The 22677-nt window shown below is 39.4% G+C and overlaps 1 protein-coding gene across 3 annotated transcripts in view; it reads right to left on the bottom strand.

Moving 5' to 3' along the window:
• The window catches only part of KITLG (KIT ligand), an 87231-nt gene that overhangs the window by 31673 nt on the left and 32881 nt on the right, over window positions 1-22677 (bottom strand). For all 3 annotated transcript variants that reach the window (XM_047740253.1, XM_047740250.1, XM_047740251.1), the window contains exons 2-3: window positions 20824-20937; window positions 7904-7966 (exon numbers count right to left, since the gene is read on the bottom strand). In XM_047740253.1, coding sequence (XP_047596209.1) covers window positions 7904-7966; window positions 20824-20937 — 177 coding nt within the window. The remainder of the gene's footprint in view (window positions 1-7903; window positions 7967-20823; window positions 20938-22677) is intronic.

The following is a 22677-nucleotide window of genomic DNA, read 5'->3' on the forward strand; positions in this document are numbered from 1 at the left end:
CTTTCCTTTTTTTAAATTTTTTTTTATGATTTTATTTATTTATTTGACAGAGCGAAATCACAAGTAGGCAGTGAGGCAGGCAGAGAGAGAGAGGAGGAAGCAGGCTCCCTGCCAAGCAGAGAGCCCGATGCGGGACTCGATCCCAGGACCCTGAGATCATGCCCTGAGCCAAAGGCAGAGGCTTAACTCACTGAGCCACCCAGGCGCCCCTTTGCTTTCCTTCTTTAAGTTTCAATTCATTACTGTTAGTGAGAACCAAAGAACTCTAAACAAGTAAGATGGACTCCTTTAACATGTGGAAATTGGGACATATTTTGACAATAGTTAAATGTTTATTGGTGAGCAGTTTTTTGAGTAACACCTACCTCCTTGAATGGCAAAGAAATACAGAGGAGTGAAAGATTTGACCCCTAATCTTTCCTAAATAAATCCCTAAATAAAATAGTAAAAAGAGAAAGCATGACAAAATAATGGTAGCATCTAACAAATGTATATATCCTATATCTTGGGCTTTCCAATCTTATTTCTCACAACACGTTGAGACAAATACATAACACATACAATTTTTTAAACAGCCCTGTAAGCCATATACGATCAGGTACTCAAAATGAATAGGTATCCAAAATGGACAAATTCTATAAAAATTCAGAGATGATGAGCTAAAAGGTAGGGTCCACAGACCAGATATCATGTTGGTGTTACTGACCACCGTGTCTCCCCGAGTCAAGCAGAGCAGGGGTAATGCCAGTTTTTCCAGAGAAGAGAGCTGGGTCTCGAACAGTAGGAAATGGCCCTGGGGAGAAAGGGGGATCTCCTCCTGGCCTCAGATGAAGAGGATCATGAGGCTGCTTTCAGGGGCAAGATACTGCATGACTGTGCAGTAGAACCGGAATGAGTGGATGAAGAGGAAAGGGCATTCGTGGCGAAGTAAAGTAGCACTGAGCGAAGTCCTGGAGTTGAGAATAAGCACGGTAATTTTAGGAGAAAGGGATGCATCTTCCTGGGGTGGCAGGTTTATGTTGGGAAATAAAAGATAATAAGATGAGGCAAGATTAGTAAGAGTCATGAACATCAGATTCAGGAATTGGGAGGTCAGCCTTTAGTTGCTGGAACAATGAGAAAGTCCTTGAATATGGAAATGATGCCATGAAAGTAGTTTAGTTTTTATTTTTTTAAAAGATTTTATCTATTTATTTGACAGAGAGAGATCACAAGCAGGCAGAGAGGCAATGGGGGATGGGGGGAAGCAGGCTCCCAGCTGAGCAGAGAGCCCGAGGCGGGACTTGATCCCAGGACCCTGAGATCATGACCTGAGCCAAAGGCAAGGCCTTAACCCACTGAGCCATGCAGGTGCCCTCAATGAAAGTAGTTTAATAGGAGCCTCAAGGAAACCCTGATTCCTAAAAATTGCATAATACCGTATGCATATGATTTTTAATAAAATGTACATGTATCTAAAAAAAGAAGGGCAATAATGTTGAGTTGCAGGTATTGTGTGAGGCGTTATAGGCACTCATCTCACAATAATCCTGTGGACTCCATCCAGGTCAAATTTGTGCCTTAGGGGAATAACAAGAGATTACGTGAGAACTTTTCTCCTTCTTTCTTCACTTTCTCTCAGCAAGTTATTCATTAGGTGCCTATCAGTCATTAGGCACTGATGCTATAAAAACAGAGCAAACATAGACAATCCCTGTCCTCATGAAGTTTACAGGTCTAAGCCAAAGGTTATCAATTAAGTAAATCCACAAATAAACGGGAAACTGTTCCTTTGAAGACGCTCACAAAGGGAGTTTCCAACCGGAGGATTTGGCTTCATCAAGGAGGAAAAGGAAGGCTGCCTTACAGAAATGAAAATGAAACCAAGAGTCTGGAGTTACTGGAATCAAAGGTCCCACCACGTGCAGAGGAACAGGGGCCACAGGGAACCCGTGAGGACGTGCATGGGGCTGGTAGAGGGTTTGCCACACAATGGGAACCTATGAGGACGTGGGGCTGGAAGAGGGTTTGGAAAGGTGCCACACAATGTGGGTCTCAGAGGCCTGGTTTCAGAAGTTCCTTTTTTCTGTTTCCTAAGAACTCTGGCATTCAAAGCATAGAAAGAGGGAAGGGCAAAACAATTAGGTGTGTGTTTGCTTGTTTAATCAGTTGTGTCTACTCAAGAAGAGTCAAAACCTCAAATGAGAAGTCCTGGAATGGCAAGGGTGATAGGAAGAGCCCAGAGGCAGCAGAGCCCAGCAAAAGAAGGCAGGAAGACCAGAGACTTGGAATCCTGCACACCTGGGGCAGGCGGCTGAGGGGAAAAGGTGGCCTGGAGGATTATGGTTAGAATGAGGTTACATATTCCCAATGACTTCTTTGTTTAACCTTGCCTTTAAAAACAATTGAAAACTGGGCACCTGGGTGGCTCAGTGGGTTAAAGCCTCTGCCTTCGGCTCAGGTCATGATCCCAGGGTCCTGGGATCGAGCCCCGCATTGGGCTATCTGCTCAGCAGGGAGTCTGCCTCCCCCTTGCTCTCTGCCTGCCTCTCTGCCTACTTGTGATCTCTATCAAATAAATAAAATCTTAAAAAAAATAAAAAATAAATAAAAATAATTAAAAACTGACATGGTTTAGGTAAGAATCATCAATACATGCTAAATTTTGGGGAAAAACTTTGATGAGGAACTGTGCATGGTCTTAAAACATCTCCCTCAAATATTGCTCATGCGTTGCTAATGAGTAAATACATAGAACTAATGGAATATCTTCACCAGGGGATCTGTTTAAGCACCTTGAGGGGAAGATGGACACTGTGTGCCTCTGGGTGTGATAACCTAAAGACGTTTCATCACTTATGTAGCATCATGGCTTCAAATGCATAATCTGAATATAATCATTAAGGAACATCAATCAAATGTTTCAAAGAAACACATATTACTTAAAGGGGACGGTTGTGTTACTTTAAATTTTAATGTCATAGAGACAAAAGAAAGGCTGAGGAGCTTTTAAAGCAGAGTAAAGAGACAGGAGATATTAGCTTACACAAGCTTAGTGGGTTTAAAACAGCACAAATTTATTATTTTACTGTTCCTGAGGTCAGAAATCTAACACAGGTCTTACTAGGCTCAAATCAAGGTTGTTCATGCAGTCTGGGTTTCTTTTACGGGCTCTACAAGAGAATTCCTTTCCTTGCCTTTTCCAGCTTCTATTTTAAGATTTTGTTTATTTATCTGAGATAGAGGGAGAGTAAAAGAGTATAGGCTAGGGGACGGGCAGAAGAAGAGGGAGAAGCAGACTCCCCACTAACCAGGGAGCTCTGGCTCAATCCTAGAACCCTGGGATCATACCTGAGCTAAATGGAGACACTTAATCAACTGGGCCACCCAGGAGCCCTGCCTTTTCCAGCTTCTGGAGACTACCTGCATCCCTTGGCCAGTGGCCCCTTACCCTGTAAGGACCTATTTTATATTTTTATATTTTAGCAAGAGGTTTTCATTGAAGTTAAACAAAAACCTTGTTGTTTAACCCTTAAACTGTCCCTGCTCCCCGTCCCCCAGGGGATTCACTTAAAAACAAGTCCAGGAAAAACAGCTCTAGGTAACAAAGCCCAGATACAAGGGTAGGTCAAGCCAGGTGGAGACATCGATCAGTGGAGGGATGCATACTATCTCCCTAGCTACCAAGGAGTATGGGCCCCCGCCCTTTGGGAGCCTTTTTGGCGCCAATGCTAATCAAGGTGTAATAGGCTGGTTCAAATGTCTACTGGGTAAATTGTAATTCAATTGGTCACCTAGCATCACTGTGGAGTTTCCCGTGTGTGTTACAATCTCATTGGTCACCTGTGCATGGCCAGGCCCGACCCCATGGCCTTTGCCCTTAAAAGCTAGTCTGTGAAACAGAGAAGGGTTGCCCTCTCTTGTAAGAGGTGCGTCCTCGAACGTTCGGTTAGATTCTTGATGCTTGGCGTGAAATAAAGCTTTGCTTGACCTTTGCTTTACATCAGTCTCGCTCCTTTAATCACGGACCCGTTATTGGGGCATAACAACCCCATTTTCAAAGTTAACAGTTCAACATTTTTTAATCATTCTCTCTGGCTCTCACACTCTTGCTTCCTTCTTATAAGGACTCATGAGATTAGACCACACCCATCTGGATAATCCCAGATAAACTTCCCATCTCCCAAATCCTTCATTACATCTGCAAAATCCCTCTTACCATGTAAAATATATATTCACAGCCTGGGACATCTTTGGGGAGCCATTATTCTGTCTATCACACATAACGTCAAAAAAGGAAATCATTATCCTATATTGGATCTTGTACTGGGGGAAAGAAATACTTAAAAAAAAAAAGGAAATTTTGATAAAACTGAAATACAGCCAATAGATTTAAACATTTTTCTTATTGCTAAATTTATTGAAACTGACAACCATACTGTGGTTATGTAAGAGAAAATCCTTTACTTAGGAAATACACACTTAAGTATTTAGGGATAAACAGCCATTAAGTATACAAGTGATTCAATGAGTTTAGAAAAATAACACACACCTGAGCACAGAAAGCAAGCATTTAGTAAAGCAAATGAGGCAAAATGTTAAAAACAGATGAATATGGATTACAGTTTGTGAGTGTTCTTAGAATATGCTTATAACTTTGCTGTATATTTGAAATTATTTCTGAATAAAAAGTTAAAACTGATGAATCTATAACTAAAACTGGTACTTTTTTCTTAACTCAAATACTATAAGCAAGTCATAGTTTATCGTATTTTATAAACATTGAATGACTACAGATGTGTGACACAAATTCAGCAACACAGTTTCTGGTCTTTCTGTGGTAACATTAGTGGTGAGTGGAAGGATCAGAAATGTTTAGGATTTTAAGTTAGGATTTTTATGGTTAGTGACTTAAAATCCTAACGGTCTGGCAATATTATAGTTTCAAGAGTTTAAAATAGAATTGGTAATTATCATCAGATTTAAACACCAACTGGTTGGTCACACCCTGCTATCTGTGAGAATCCGCTAGGTAATTTTCTAGGAGGTTTCTTAGAAAAGTAGCTCCCTAAATATTCAGGAGTATTTAGCAGATTTTAAAGCAAAAGCATGACAATGAACTGTATTCTATTCTAGAGCCTTCTGCCGGGTGCCTCAGGCAGAATTTTATTGCTTTGGCCCCAGAAAATCTTTCTGGTATCCATTCTGATTCCTACTCTGCCCTCTATTGTTTAGAAACAAAAGATAAGGCATCTGGGACTCTGACCCCTGACAAATCATCACTGGCCTCTCCACTGGGAAACTCCTCTGGTCTTGGCAGAAACTCACGTTTTTAAAATAAAGGTAAAACAAAGCCTAGGACCAGTTTCTGCCCAAAGCCTTCTGCATGGGCTTATTTTTCTTGCCAATTATGGTAGCCAAGAACAAAGTTTCTCCAGTTGTGCCAGGACAGTATGCCAAGATCAAATAATAGTGGACTTTTCTCAATTACAGAAACACGAAAAAAAATGTGGCAATGAATCAGCTTTATTTTTACAAGTTTGGCTCTTGCTACCACCAGCCCATACTGAAAACTGTGATTTAGCATAATCTATGATTATACCAGCACAAAATAATCTATTTTGTTATTTTCAGTTTAACATTAAGAGCTGCATGATTTCTTTGAGTCAGTTTGGCAATCACACAACTAAATGCTTCTCCAGTCAGGGCAGAGTACATCTTTATTACTTAAATGTTTCACTTAGAACACCTTCCCTTTGGGCGCCTGGGTGGCTGAGTCAGTTAAGTGTCTGCCTTCAGTTTAGGTCATGATCTCAGGGTTCTGGGATCGAGTCTCACACCAGGCTCCCTGCTCAGACTGCTTTCCCTTTCTCACTCCCTCTGCCTCTCTCAAATAAATTATTAAGAAAAATAATAATAAAAGATTAAAAAAAAAAAGAAAAGAATACCTTCCCTTGCCCTTGCTATTGTAATTATTTAGATACTCATATACTGTAACCCAAGGTTAAATGTCAGATGACCTGAAGTTTCTTTTTTTAATGTATTTTTTAAATTTCTTTTCAGTGTTCCAGCATTCATTGTTTATGCACCACACCCAGCACTCCATTCAATATATACCCTCCGTAATACCCACCACCAGGCTCACTCAACCTCCCACCCTTAAGTTTCTTTTTTAAGAGTGTCACTTTTTAGTTGTATAACCTTCAGTGAAATATTCTTGCAAATCTCAGTGTGTCATTTGTAAAACAGAAATCATACAGATTATGGTGGCTATCTTGCCTTCCTGGAAGGGTTTTACTAAACATCCAAGGAGATAAATATGTGAAATCATTTTGAAAATTCAAAAAAAAAAAATCACATTATAAAAAGGCCCCTTTCATCCCCCTCACTTTGCACACAAAGGTAGGTGATGTGTTTGTTTCTTAAAGTATCTGGTAAGGTGCTGACTCCTCTTTTTATCCTAAACAAATGCTGTGCTTGTTCCCTGAGTAACTGAATGATTAGATTAATTAACTTCCAGTCTGCTATGATTTTACATTTCTATCTCCAGAGAACACCCCCTAATTCAACGGGACAGACACTGACCTAGACTTGAGGCTATCTGGTTCAGCATGAAGAGACACGTTCTAAGGAACTTTAGATAGCTCATGCTAACTTAAATGCTTACTTTCTTACGGAAAAGAAATAGGCTTTTGACATTCTCTTGAAATGACAGCCTTAGAGTCTGTCTTTGAAAGACTTTTTAAGCATAAGCACTTAGCCATGGGCTTAACATAATTCAACAGGTAACAATGGATTCACTGGCTAATCCACAAAAAGCATGCAAAGCCTAAGATAGCTTGCACCAAGTGGGTCTGTAGTAAGTATTCCATAAGTCATGGAAAGAGGTCTACCTGCAGAGTCACCCAAATGATTTTAAGTTTAACTCAAGGAACACAACACAGCAGTTAAAATGAATCAGCATGGATCAGCGCCTGTCAAACGTGTGTTGCAAAACAGAAGTTGCAAAGTGGTAAATATGGTATAATTCTATTAAGTATGAAATCGTGCAAAAATACAGTAACTTCTGTATGAGTACAGATTTGCAGTAAATGGAAAAGAGCAGGTGGGTCTACTTCGTGTTGTTGCCCTAGCACAACCCCAGAGGACGCTATCCTTACGCCAAGCCGTGAAAACATGCTGTGGGATAAAAATTCCAGCTCAGAAGACTTGTTCCTAATAGTCGAATTGTGTATAAGAACAAAGTGGGGATTCGTGGAGACAAGAAAGAGGCAATACAAGGGTCTTTAGTTATATTTATAATGTCTCACTAGAAAATAGATTTGAAGCAAATACTGTGCCATAGTAAGGTTTAACAAGCTACATGGTGAGTATGTAGGCATCTCTATGCTTGCAAGATTTCTTCATGTATGAATTCTGGTAATTTGTAACCAGAAAAATAATTACAATTTCTTAGCTGCAGTAATAAAAGCATATTTATAATCATAACCTCCTATTTATATTGTAAATTTCTCAAAATCTATTGACTAATACATGGTGGTCTCAAATTAAACAGGAAAAAGACTTATAAAGGATCTTCGCAGAATATGCAAAGAATTTGCCTAATTTCACACTCAAGCTTTTAGGAGGAAGCTACAGGAAAGAGAAATCTGTGGCTAGCTCTAAGGAAGATGATCTTATTTACTTTAGAAGTAACAGGTCTAAGACAACATGTACTGAAAAGCTTACCCATAAGTAAAGTTTAGCAGTTACTTGAGGATAAAACAAAAATAAAAACCATGCAAGCTGAATTCCAAGGATACTTTCTTCAAATACTGAGCATTAGCTAACTTCTAAATGGGTGATAATTCCATGTCTCAATAGAATGATCCCATCCCTTTAATCAGCTACTAAAAAGGAACTCAGAAATGTACATTTTACTCACCAAAACATCCATCCCGGGGACATAGTTGAGAGCTATCTTATAGTCTTTTGGAAGATTTGCCACCTACAGAGACAAGAAAAGAAGGGGAAGAAAAAAAAGGAAAAAAATCCATGAGAAAATTCATACATAGCAATTAATATTGTTTTTAGTGGGAGAAAAATACATACAAACCTATTATATTATTTTTAAGTTATCACTGCATTTCAATATTTACCTTTTCTTGATTTTCTTTTGTAACCAAAAGCACTCTCCAAAAATACAGTAATAATACAAGTCTTTCAGTCTCCAAATTCAGTAATAAGTATAATCCAGTGAGTTTTGGAAACATCTAAATTTCAGTTTCTATCTGTGGTCTTAGAATTCCCTTCCAGGAATGTTCTACTGTTTCATCAAAGAATCAGTAATACAATGTTTTGTTTTGGTTTTTTTGGTCAGCAGTTCTCAAAGTGCTATATCACCAGGGAACCACTAAAAATGCAAACTCTCAGGCCACATCAGCCCTACTGAATCTTACTTAAGTCCTCCAGGTGATTCTGATTCAAGTTTGAGAACTTGATCCTAGAAAAAAATGTCAGTGAAACCTCAAAAGAACACTACTACTCATAAAATGCAAATGCTTTCTAACTTAAATAATTTGTAGAGATTCAGTTCTGTGAGATAACGTAATTTGCTTATATAGGCCTGAACATTAGAAATGTCTCAAATGTCTACCTAGCTTCTTTTAAAGACTTTTAAAAAATATCTAACATGTTTTCATCAGTCACTGTGGCATGTGTTGAACAAACACCTGACCTGGAACCAAATCTAAATTCTGTACTTTGGGGTTTTGTTGTTGTTGTTTTAATTTTTCTTAATTTGTTTCTATTTTGAGAAAACTCACAAATTCTTTTGTAGTAAGTACAGAACAAAGAACTTTTTTCCCTGAACCATTTGGAATTTATTTGGTAATTTGATATCCCATTATCCCTTAATACCTTATATATCTCATACACAACAGTCATACGATGATCAAAATCAGGATAAATTCTGTACTTTGGTTTCTTTGTCTCATCTATAAAATGGAAGATGAAAGTACCCATGTCAAATAGCCAATTTACAAACTGAGATAACTTCATGTGCTAAACACATCATAGACAATCCATATGCTGTATTAAGGGATATACAGGCAACTGACTTCCCAGGTACAGATCCTGGCATGTCACAGAGTGCTAGGTTCCCTTATCTCCTCTCCCACATACAGCACCAGCTCTCTCATACCACCACAAATGCAAATTTCCAGCTACATATAGCCAACAACTGATTTAGACCATTGATCTTAAGACAAAATATGGTGTTAAAAATGATTTTGTACTATTACGTCTTCAATAAGTCTACCTTACTTTTGCAGATTTTCCCCTTCATACTTTCTCTGAAATCTTTGCTCTTCCCCATATTAAACTAGATCTAGCTCATGCTCACTGGACAAGGTCACCTCTGACAAGTCTCCCATAACACAATCTGTAGGCTTCTTCCTGGCCATGCCAATAGCTTCTAGAATCTGAGAAAAATTTGGTGAGAAAGGAATATAGGCAAAGGCCCAAGTGAGTCAGAAGGAAGCCAAGGTAGTAACTGATCCTTCTGTGCTTACGACCATTCTCCCTCTAATGGTACCACCTCACACTCATCTGAGGCTCAAACCTAATATTTTCTCAATATATGCCAGGTACTGTGTTCAACAAGGGCTTATGTTGCATGATCACATCCAATCTTCCAATCCCTGTGACATATTATCTCTATCGAACAGACAAGGAATTTGATGCTCAAAGAGGTCAAGTAACTAACCAGACCACAGTTACTGCTTGTAAAGTATGGACTAGAACTCAAATCTCTGACAGGAGAGCCTCCCTTGCCACTACTGTTCTACTACATATTTTGCCTGCTCTCTGCTCGTTTGTCCTGGGTACTTTCTTCCTCTCAAATTTCCCACCAGGCTTCTAAAATTTCTTTGTCTTTGGATCTTCATGCTCATCTTTGAAAAGCAAAATGACCCAGTCATTTTATGTAAGCCCTCCTGGCAAAGACACAGCTGACACTTCAGTGGGTAGAAACACTGGAATTAAACTGAGCAGCAACATTTTATTATGTCATGAACCAACCGTGTAAACTAAAGCCATTTCAGATGGAGAAATGTGACAAGAAGTGGCAGGTGTTCTGAACATCACCTGCTTGACAATCTAGCCCCTCCTTAAGAATTTACATTATATCTATCTACCTATATAAAATTGACAGATTTAGTATTCAGAAAGCTAAGGACCTGAGCATACATAAACCTAGTGAGCAGAAAAAAATGTAAGGGATATATGGCCAACTCCATTTTATTAGTAATTTATATATAAAAATCAGTTGAGGGGTACCTGGGTGGCTCAGGGGGGATTGGGCTTCTGCCTTCAGCTCAGGGTCCTGGGATTGAGCCCCGTGTTGGGCTCTCTGCTCAGCAGGAAGCCTGCTCCCCTCCCCACCGCCCTACCTGCCTCTCTGCCTACTTGTGATCTCTCTCTCTCTCAATCTGTCAAATAAATAAATAAAATCTTTAAAAATACCATCAGTTGAAAGAAGTCAGCTTACTGAAACACACTGAAATCTCCATACCTTACACTTGGGGGGCAGTATATAATAATAATTTCTGCCTTTAACTGATTTATTAAGATTTTAATTTCCAATGGGATGAAAATACTATTTTTGAAAAATGCTCTGCAATTTAAAACAAGTTTTCATATATACAGTCTTTGTTACAATCTCATGAGATATATACTATTAAGCCTATTTTATAGATGAAGACATGGAGGCACAGAGGGGCTAACTGGTAGCAGACATCAGGAGTTCCCGATGGAGGGAGGATACAAACCTGGTCCTCCGTGCCTGGCTCAGCACTGTCCTCTACAGAGCAGTCTCCTTTCATTACTCTCTTGGCTGACATTGGTTCCTTTCCAGTTACATTTGGAAAAGAACTTAAGAAGTCAAGCTGTAGATTTTTATGGTTGCTTCATGAATTATTGTATGACTTTCTAAGTGCTTGGTAGAAGAGCCCTCAGAGAGCACAGATAACTCTGTGATCAATTCAGCTTCTTTGATATATATTGATCATTACAGAAAGTCTGTAGAGGGAGGGAGCCTTTGGATTTAGAAGATGTTCCTTTCAGTTAGTTTGATGGAGGAGTCATGGCACAGGTTCTGGGGACACACTGTTAGATCCAGGCCCTTCTGCATGTTAACTCAGATCTTGGCAAGTTACTTAATCTGCTTTAATTTCAACATGTATAATATGGGAATCATAACAAAATCTAGCCAGTGAATTTATAAAGACTAAATAAGAACTAAAAACTCATTTAAAACACCTGGTGCTTAAGCATGGTATGTACACAAAGATGAGTTTATATTAAATGCATGAGAGTGGGACATTCTAGATGGAGAAGGGGTCATATGCAAAGACAAAGACATGGGAACGCACAGACCATGGGCAGAAATATCAGGTTCCGGAACGTAAGAGACAGGAAATATGTCAATAAAACCACATTAGAGAAGGACTTAAATGTTGGGCTAAGGAGGCCAAATGGGAGGCAGTGAAGTTCAGTAGGACATGTTCTACCACCAAACCCCACCAAGTCACTTCTGCCTCATTTCCTCTCTGACGAACTTTTACCACTTGTCTGTAAAATAAAGGGAGTGAACTAGATAATTACTAAAAATGTAGTCTGATCTACCTTTATCCTGGAAGTAGTGGTGCTATACTGAACACAGAGGGATCAGGACAGTAAATTCAGAAAGACTGGTCTGGAAGGTATGGACTAGACCAAGGATAGAACAGAGGCCAGGAACAGTTTAGAAGACCACTAGAAAAGTGCTGAACATGAATTAAATATTTATCTAGAGACTAGAAGCCAAAAAACCAGAAATGAGGTTTAGATTTGAGGGAAGTAGCCTATTGGGACGGTTAAATGGATGAGTAATCAAAACTATACATTTTAAAAACAAATCCATTCTGGTAAAATAAGTTCAGGTCAAAAAACAAAAAACAAAAGGGAAGTGAATTGATGGTGAATTTTGCCAAAAGCCAAATTATCCCAATGAGCTTTTGTGGTTTGGCGTATGAAGATGTCAATACTATGCTAGATTGTAAAATGCATAAAACTGCAAGAACAAGTCACTTTATGCTGGGCTCATTCTACTAGATGGGCCCCATTGGGTATCTTTAGGATTGATCATACTCGGTGACACTGGGAAGCACAAAAACAAAACCAAACACATAAGGGAAAAGCATGCAGAAATGCTGAAAACTCAGCCAAGAAAAAGTCTTTGACACCAAACAGATACTGGCTACATACCAGGTCCTAAAGGTATTTGGACTCAGAAGAAAAAAACTCAAAGTGAGAACACTTAATGCCTTCTCTAGATCACTAATCTAAAATCTTTGGATCTCATGGTTCAAATGTCATTGAGGTCTCTAAATCTCATGCAGGCAGTGGCTTCTTGGACACCTTTGCCGAGACCCTTCCTTGTCTCAGTTGTTTCTCCTCAGTGCAAGGGAAGAATCAAAATACAGTAGCAGTAACTCCTGATTCCCTTGGTACTGTACATAAGACGTTGTGCCTAAGTGAACGTCTCTGAGGAAAGAGTCCACAGTTTCCAGAGTCTCATCAGACCCAGATAAGCTTAAGAATCACTGCTTTGGGGGGCGAGAGGGGAAGAGTATCTATGCTTATATTTAAATATCCCACTCACTCATGTATAGCCGCTTAGTGTAATGCTGGTTTTCAGAAATTACGCAGGAAAAAGCTTTTTGCTTTTTTAGTTTTCCTTATAAGTCATCCTCTGTTGATATTAACAATGCAACGCAACAAGACAACTGTCTTTAGTTCTCAAAGGTGTTTGTTTTTTGATAACGCAGAGATTTAAAAAAAGAATTAAAATGACAGGGGCGCCTGGGTGGCTCAGCGGGTTAAGCCGCTGCCTTCGGCTCAGGTCATGATCTCAGGGTCCTGGGATCGAGTCCCGCATCGGGCTCTCTGCTCAGCAGGGAGCCTGCTTCCCTCTCTCTCTCTCTCTCTCTCTCTGCCTCTCCATCTACTTGTGATCTCTCTGTCAAATAAATAAATAAAATCTTTAAAAAAAAAAAAAAGAATTTAAATGACAATTTTACAAGACTTTTCTGAGTCTTTTCTCAGTGAAAAATACCTAAATAGTTAAAGGACTCATCTCCCTCCAGAAATAATAATAAAATATTAAAAAACAGATTAAAAGAACATCTACAATATGATCACTTCTTAATCATAAGATGACTACTACCTAGGAAATAAAATTCCTACAATGATAATTCTTAAACTGCAGATGACATTTAAATCTTAAATTAAGACATTGTAAATTATGAGCTAGGTTCGTGTGTTCCAAAGACTGGTAGCTATGGGTGTGAACTTCTCCACTCAGTTTCCTATTTCCAGGTAAGGACGGTCAGGTTACTTATCACTAGGTCTCAGCTTCCTAATCAATAAACCAGGGGGAAAAATAATTACCTCCTAGGTTTGTAATGATTAAAGGACAGAATCCAAATAAAATGCTTTGCATGGTTCCTAGATACTCACACAATAACCACTGCTTTAAAAAGTCAAGGAGCAGGAGCCATAGTACCTAAGTGATTCATCCTATGAAGGAAGAATGACTTTCTTCTTCAAACTTAAGACTCCCGGGCACCTGGGTGGCTCAGTGGTTTAAAGCCTCTGCCTTCAGCTCATGTCATGATCCCAGGGTCCCGGGATCGAGCCCCGCATCGAGCCCTGCATCGAGCTTTCTGCTCAGCAGGGAGCCTGCTTCTTCCTCTCTCTCTGCCTGTTTCTCTGCCTACTTGTGATCTCTGTCGAATAAATAAATAAAATCTTAAAAAAAAAAATTAAGACTCCCACATCTGGTAATATAACAGGACATTTGTCAGTTTTTACAAATATTATTTCCGATACACTTCTATCCTTTCTTTGAACACTACAAGTTCAAAATTTACTTTCAAATATAAAAGGAAAGTTCTACTAATTGCAGGAGAAGATAAAATGCTAAGTGTAGCCAACTAATAAAAATAAACTTTAAAAACTATCCAACTGTCAAACCATTATTCTTCAAAGGTCCAAAAGAGAAAAGGGAAACCCAACCCCAAAAAACTGTGAGAAACCTCTGCTTTTATTTAGTTTATTTTTGAGAGAGAGAGAGAGAGAGAATGAATGCGGGCACAAGTGTGGGGGAAGGGCTGAGGGAAGGGAGAAAGAGGGAACCTTAAGCAGGCTCTATGCTCAGCTCGGAGCCTGACTCAGGGCTCAATCTCAAGACTGAGATCATGACCTGAGTTGAAATCAAGAGTTGAATGCTTAACCAAATGAGCCACCCAGGCACTCCAAGAGATCTCTGCTTTTATTTTATCTTTTTTTTTTTTAAAGATATATTGAGAGAGATAGAGAGAGAGAAAGAGCATGGAAGTGGGGTAAGGGAGAGAGGGGGAGAGAATCAATCTGTGGAGGGCGGAGCCAGCTGTAAGGACTCGCTCTCATGACCATGAGATCATGACCTGAGATGAAATCCAGTGTCAGAGGCTTAACTGACTGAGCCACCCAGGTGCCTCTGACCTTTCTGCTTTTATTTTATTTTTATTTTTTTACTAAAAGATTTTTTAAAAATTTTATTTATTTATTTGAGAGAGAGAGACAGAGACAGAGAGAGAGAGTATAAGCAAGGAGGAGAGGCAGAGGGAGAAGCAGACTCCCTACTGGGCAGGGAGCCTGACACGGGTCCTGGGATCATGACCTGAGCCAAAGACAGCCCCTTATCCAACTGAGCCACCCAGGTGCCCCTGAGATTTCTGCTTTTAAAGAGAAGCTATACTTAGAAAAGCTCAGAATTCATCTAGAAATGGAAACACTGAGACTCCAAAACTTCATTTTAATGCTGTGGTAATTCTATTTGAAAAATATTGTACTTGAAGAAGAATAAAAATCAGAAATTATTCAAAACTGTCCCAAGTGAAACTTATTTGAGGTATTTTTATATCTCCCATTATGTTAAACTCTAAGAGTCATGTGTTAAAATAAGTGCCTATCAAAAGACCAGGAAAACCATGAATTCCTGAGTTTTAATTCTGTTCTGATTTGTAGACTGACCTGGAAAAGACAGAGTAATTTCACCTTTATAAAATTGGGCTGGGATAGCAACCTGCCTTAAACATTTTGAGGAAGAAAAATAATTACTCAATAGATATTTAAAACAAAAAGGTTTTTAAAAAGTAACATAGTCACCTTTAATTAAATTCCCCCAAATGAAAGAAAACTATGATTACAAATGAAGGCATCAGTACAAAGAACAAAAGGAAAAACCAATTTGAACTATTTCAATAATTGGATGCCTCCTTCTGTAACACAACCTTTAAATCTGCAGCCTCATTGTCCCACAGACCACAAATTTTAAAGTTTGTTTCATCTCTTCCCAGATCCTTGACCCTTTCCTTAGGTACGTCTGAGTTTGCCATTTAAAACAAGTCTTACAACATTTTTTAGAAACAAAGCAAAATGTTCTATAAATAAATGAAACTATTATGCTGAACAAACATGCCAGAGAGATTTCAAATGAAAACCATGGGGACTGTAGGGGCAGCACAAAGTGTCCAAGAAGAAATTAAAAGAACAACAACAACAAAATGACAGTAAGGTCATAAATCATGTACTTCTGTGACATGAGAATCACCCCAAGCAAACAGACTTCAGGTCTCTGGGCACAATACCAGCTGACACTTAATACAGAGGAGGAACTGGTAGAGACTGCAAAGAAAGGATTTCAGTCAAAGAGATTACTGGGCACACAAGGTAAGAAAGGTAGGCAACCTACTTTGTTTCTCTCAAACAGAATGTACCAAGGTTATGCGTATAAAGCAAATCCCTCTTGTTCTATGTAACCTCCCTGAGTCAGGGCATTACTGAATTATTCTAGAAGATTTGAATTGACAAAGTATCATTATGGAGTTGCCCCATGGTACTTTAGAGAGAGGCCGTGATTCTCTGTATCTGTGGAACTCAGAAGTCACTCACGTCACTGAATTAGATGAATGAGTTTAGGCTAAGGATTAGAACACAATTTTGTTTTGTTTTTTTTCTGTTCCCCCCAGCCCCAAACGAAAAAACCCCCACATTTGAGGTATGATTGCCTAAGCAGTTCTGACACTTACATGCAGATCCCTACCACCCAGGACGCTAGCTGGAAACACCCCATCTTCATAAGCTGAGACTCCGTATTTCTGCAGTGGGAGCCCTGACAGCTGTACTTTCAGTAAGTACCCTAAAACACTGCAAACGAATGATTCTCAAATGATACCCTACACGTGTTGGTTTATAGCAGTGACTTCCAACATTTTTTCAGCTGATTCTTTTTTCCACATCAAGTCTTAGTTGGAAATCCAGAGACACAAATGAAGGCTGAATGGCTGTGTGAGCTGTAGGAGCCAGTCTGAAAACTACTGTCACAGAAGGCACTGCGCTGGTAACAGGGCCCGGAGCTGGGATTCACCATTCCTGGGTCTGTTTCCTTATTTATTAACTTTTTAAAGGTTTTATTTATTTGTCAGCGAGAGGGGAGAGAGCACAAGCAGGGGGGGTGGAAGGAAGAAGGAAAAGCAGGCTGCCCGCTGAGTAAGGAGGCCGATGCAGGACTGGATCCCAGAACCCTAGGATCACGACCTGAGCCAAAGGCAGAGGCTTTGGGCCACACAGGCATCCCTCGGTTTTTTTTTTTTTCTTTCTTTTTTTAAAGATTTTATTTATTTATTTGATAGGGTGAGAGAGAGCATGAGAGAGGAAAAGGTCAGGGGGAGAAGTAGACTTCCCATGGTGCTGGGAGCCTGATGCAGGACTCCATCCCTGGACTCTAGGATCATGACCTGAGCTGAAGGCAGTCGCTTAACCAACTGAGCCACCCAGGCACCTCTATTTTTTTAAAAAATAGTTTGTCCAGATTGTTTCTAAAGTTCTTTTCAGCTCCAGGATCCTCTGATCCCACAACACCACTTCTACCACTACTAACAGCTAGTATATAGTAGGCACTTGCTGTGTTCCGAACACTGTTCTACTGATTCAATCGTTATAATCACTCTATGATATACTATTAATCTTAATACTGATAAGGAAACTGAGGCCCAAAGAAGTTATATAACAATAACTGTGATAAGAAACATCATATATACATTCTTTTATTTAATCTCTAAGACAAAATTGGGATGTAGAAATTGAGATTCAGAAAGGTAGTTATTTAAGGTAAAAAAGCTGGGATTTAAATTCAGGTCTACTGGGGCGCCTGGGTGGCTCAGTGGGTTAAGCTGCTGCCTTCGGCTCAGGTCATGATCCCAAGTCCTGGGTTCAAGCCCCACATCGGGCTTTCTGCTCAGCAGGGAGCCTGCTTCCTCCTCTCTCTCTGCCTGCTTGTGATTTCTCTCTGTCAAATAAATAAATAAAATCTTAAAAAAAAAAATAAAAATAAATTCAGGTCTACTAAATTCCAAAATCCATTCCTTAACCAATATATCGGCACAAGTTGGTCCTACATGAAATTTTTTAAATGGCATCCATGTATCAGGTATTGTGGTATTAGTGATATGCATTTATATTTTTATGGAGATGATTTATCTCCCAAACTAGATTATGAACATTTTGAGGTCAGGGATTATTCTATTTCCTACTCTATGAAATACAGGTTGTGAATTATGTAGGTCTTTATTCAATTAGAAGTCAGCTGAGTCCTATTTTTGGGGGGAGGGAGCAGGAGGCAGAGAGAGAGGGAGGGAGACTCTTAAACAGATTTTGCACCCAGTGTGGAGCCCAACATGGGGCTCAGTCTCCCAACTCTGAGACCAAGACCTGAGCAGAAACCAAGAGTCGAACGTCCAACTGACTGAGGCACCCAGTCACCCCTGGTGAGTTCTATTTTTTATTAACTTGATTTTTTTTCAATAATCCAAAGTAAACACACTAATTTCACTAGATCAACCCTTGAAATTAAAAAATTTTCCTGAGTCAGTTGCTGGAAGGGAGGGAAAAAAACCCTCTTTTTTCAGTCTAATGATTTCACATTTGCCCTTGGGGTGAGGATTTATCCTTTAGTGTCAATATTAATGAATATCCCAGGCTCTTCTTAATCTATAATGGTTCTTGCCATTTTTCATTGTATCAGCAGACAGGTAACAGACTGAGAATAAACAGATGGTCAAAGACAAGGATGGAAAATCTTGGAAGGTGCTTATAATATCTACTTATGCCTCTTGAAAATACTGGTTCAACATTTCACAGGAAGTAATGCTCATTAAGTAGTTTTCCTTAAACACTTTTCCTTAAACACAACATTAATTTTGGATATGCTTGGCCTGTGGTCAAATATACCATCATCTTCCGACTATAGTTCATCGCCAATGTACTTGACATTTGCTCCCTAGGATAACTGCAGATCTCCATCGATCATCCTCAGTTCCACAGTTATACCCGCAGACCCATGAGAGCTGTAATTTGCCCGTTGTGAACTACTTTAAGCATATTTTTGAGACTCACATTAATCTGAGATCCCTAGAAATTTATGTAACATAGATAAAGCTAGTCAAAATAAGAACTGGGACTAAATTAGGATCAAGACACTTATGTCTCCAAATTTTGGAGACCCAACAGACCACCTAGAGCAGTAGCTCTTAAATATCCTTCCAGAAATTTCTTTAAAATGTAGATGCCTGGAGCCCTTCCTCAGACCTGTCATTGTATTAGTTTCTCAGAGGGCAGCCCAGATACCTTTAATTTTAATAAGCACCACAGGGGACCATAATTCTTACCATGGTGAAGCACATCAGGTCTTCCTTCACTGAACAAACATTTAGTGAGCAACTTTTTACCAATATAAAAATTATAATATGAGCATATATTTTCTCTTTTTAATATTTATTTACTTACTTATTTGAGAGAGAGAGAAAGCAGAAACAGGGGGAAGCGGGAGAAGCAGGTTCCCCGCTGAGCTGGGAGCCCAACATGGGGCTTGATCCCACAACCCTGGGATCATGACCTGAGCTGAAGGCAGGTGCTTAGCTGACTGAGCTACCCAGATGTCCCATATTTTCTTTGCAGTATAGGTCATAAGCAACTTGAGGGAGAGGTCCACGCTCTGTAGTCTTTGAAAACGAAATAAAGCAGGAGTGCCTGGGTGGCTCAGTTGGTTGAGCGTCTGGCTCTTGGTTATAGCTCAGGTCATGATCTCAGGGTTTTGATATGGAGCCCCACCTTGGGGCTTAGTGTGGTATCTCTGCTTAGTGCGGAATCTGCTTGAGATTCTCTGCCTCTCCCTCTGTCCCTCCCTGTGCTTGTACTTGCTTCTCTCTTAAATAAGTAAATAAAATCTTTAAGAAACAAAAAACTTTCCTCACTTGCTCCCTAAGACCTAGCGGGGCATATAGCAGGCAAATGCTGCTTTGGTTCGGTCACCAGCCCCTCAAATAAGATGTGCTGGTAGATCTTCATCACAGAATACTGCATCACAGAATACTTTTAAAACTTGGATCCTCTGGGCATCCTTCTAAGGAATCCACCTAAATTGCGTGCGTGTCTGTGGTGTGTGTGTGTGTCTGTTTCTAACTGCATTGAGGCTAAGTCAGAAAGACTCGGACCACAGAATTAAGCTTCTGTTTTGAAGTTTAGCTATAAGCCCCAAATAAAACATAAACCAGGGGGCACCTGGCTGGCTCAGTGGGTTAAGCCTCTACCTTCGGCTTGGGTCATGATCTCAGGGTCCTGGGATCGAGCCCCACATCGGGCTCTCTGCTCAGCAGTGAGCCTGCTTCCTCTTCTCTCTGCCTGCCTCTCTGCCTACTTGTGATCTCTCTCTCTCTCTGTCAAATAAATAAATAAAATCTTAAAAAAAAAACAAAAACAACAAACATAAACCAGGAAATATAGATCAAGAGTAGGGAAGACAAATATCTCAACAAATACAATTTTCTTTCTTTTGTCCATATCATGACCTTTATTTCTTCCCTATGTTTGTATCATCTCTGTGCTCTAGACAATTTTCAAATAACAGAATGCCACTTGGTTGCTTTGAACTGGGCACTTAAAAAAATGCTTCTCTAAGTGTGCTCACCCTGAAATCACACCTAGTAGCTCAAACGGGCATGTAAAATCTCCCCTAGATCAGGAGAGCTGGGAAGAATGAATTCCAGATGCTGTATTCTCTCTCTCGTGCCATGGTATGCATTTTAAGAGAAACATGGCACGAAGCTAGTCGTGACCAAGGGGCACCAGCGTAAAATGGCTTTTGCTGAGAGATGAGTTCCAACGTGACAAATGTGGGAGAGGAGTCTGTTCAACATTTGGGTAACAAATCACTCCTCCAGCTATGTTCCCAGAGGGAGCACATACCCACCTACATGTGATGGGGTCTTCATGCTGTTGAAGGGGGAGATTGGCCATTTCAGGTCTTTTCTGTTAGGCTTGTTAGAGAAGAGAAGGAAGGCATATGGAAGGGAAATAAGACACTGAGAAACCCACTAAAGAGATAATGGGGAACAAGGTTGTATGCCACATCAGCACACAGAAAACTCTCCAGTGTCCTTCACTGCCTGTGATGGAGATGAAAAAAAAACAAAAACAAAAACAAAAAAACAAGAAACAAAGTCACCGCAGTGAGGTACCAATGTTACCAACAGATTCTCCTTGATCATAAATATCTCCCTGCCTGCTCTCTATACACCCTTTAGAATAACTCATTGATTTCTTTCTTCGTCTTAGAAAAATACTAAGTTGGGACAAGAAAAAAATGAAACCTTTTTCAAAAAAAAAAAAAAAAAAGAAGAAAAACAAAACAAAACACAGCTATTGAAAGCATTCCTTACTTACCAATTTTGTAACGTCTTTTACATCATCAGTCACACGGTTCCTGCAGATCCCTTTAGTTTTCACCAGAGGATTAAATAGGAGTAGTTGAAGATAAATGCAAGTGATAATCCAAGTCTAGATGAAAACAGAAAGATTGCTGGTGATGACCAGTTAACAGCTGTAACCACTCAAGCTATTATATCTTATACCTTAATGTAGAAAAGACCATCTACATTAAAAAAAAAAAAAATGCTACTGGCTTATATACAATCCAATGTTGAGTAATTGAAGTATGCTCACCAAATTTTTAAAAACTGCCAGTTAAAATGTGGTTTGGATTTTTCATTTCTATGACATTACTGTTCGTTTTTGTCAGAAGCTTTCTAGAGCCAATTTCCTAATGGCAATTAGGAAGGAACGTGCAGCAACATGTAAAAGATCTACCACTTGAGGTGTTTTCTAAAAACTAGGAATGTATAAAATTCATACCTCAAGGCACCAAAAGAGGCTTTCTATACTTTAAGGGTAGACTGCTTGGCAAGTAGCAGCAAACCTGAGCAGTGCTTTAATTCTAATAGTGTAGGACAGTACGCCAAAGTGAGGAAGAGAGATGTATTTTTAGATCTAGGACAGGATTTAACCTCATTTATGAGACATCAAAGGAATCATTGTTTTTAATCATAGCTTTTTAGCCATTTACTAGGGGGAAACATTTTTCTTAGCAAATAGGAAGACATTCTTGAGCCCTAATGTGAGGTCATCACACACATACATGTGCACTTACACATGCCTCTCCTTGAAAATAACGCAACTATGTTTTATAGTTACTTTTATTCAGGACTTATTTTTTCTTATTATATTATAGTTGAGGTTTTTAAGAAATCAGGCATCCAGTTCTCTTTTTTTAGTACCTTGGTAGCCTGTAACATAGCACCTTGTATATTAAAAGTTCTTAATAAATATTTGCTGGATGAATCAGTGATGAAGGTAAAAAACGGTCTAATGTTTCAAATTCAAATCCATTTTATTGAGCAGATATTATGAAACAGAGACTGTGCCAGTCACTAGAGAAACAAAGGTGATGAAGGTGCCCTTGCAACTCAGAGGCAGGTACATAAATAACATGCACACTCTGTGACAAATGCTTTGGGAACACAAAGGCAGAAGCAATTAATCCATTAACCTTAGCGAGAAGAACCCTTGGCAGGAAGACCGTGCCAAGAAAAGCTAGAGAGAAAATGTGACTCTGACTGGCTTCTGGAGGACAAGGAGTCTGCAAGAGTTGACAAGGAAAGGATAAGCATTCCAGGAAGACAAACAGCATGAGCAGAGGCATGAAGATGTGAAGATACCCTAAAATGGGAGAGTTCTTTTATGAGTTAACATGCACTTACAGCATCTTAAAGTTACACAAAGTCCATCGGCGCATGGTTAGAAATCCTTCCTATTTACGCAGTTGCCATGTATTTTTTAAAAAACTGGATTGTTTTCCACTAATATCTGCGCGCTAACTAGATATTACACTGCACCAAATGATGATGGCCATTTACTGAGATTTCTGAGACTAGATGCTCCGTACATAGATAACAGTGGCTTGTAAACAAAACTCAAACCCTTTCATTGTTTTACCAATGTGTTCTCCTAGTTTGGCAGTAATCCCGTTTAAGTTTGGTTAAAGCTCCTTTCAGCACTGTGGGGTCACACTCTTCATAACAATGTCTCCCTTGGAATGAAATGAAGACTAAATTGTGCAAATGATTTCTTGGAAGAAACCAGGATGTTCTTTGATAGGTGGATAAATAAACCGTGGTATATTGGACAATGGAATATTACTCGGCACTAAAAGAAACGAGCTATCAAACCATGGAAAGACAT

Source organism: Lutra lutra, chromosome 8 (assembly GCF_902655055.1).
Source record: "Lutra lutra chromosome 8, mLutLut1.2, whole genome shotgun sequence".
Lineage (NCBI taxonomy): Eukaryota > Metazoa > Chordata > Mammalia > Carnivora > Mustelidae > Lutra > Lutra lutra.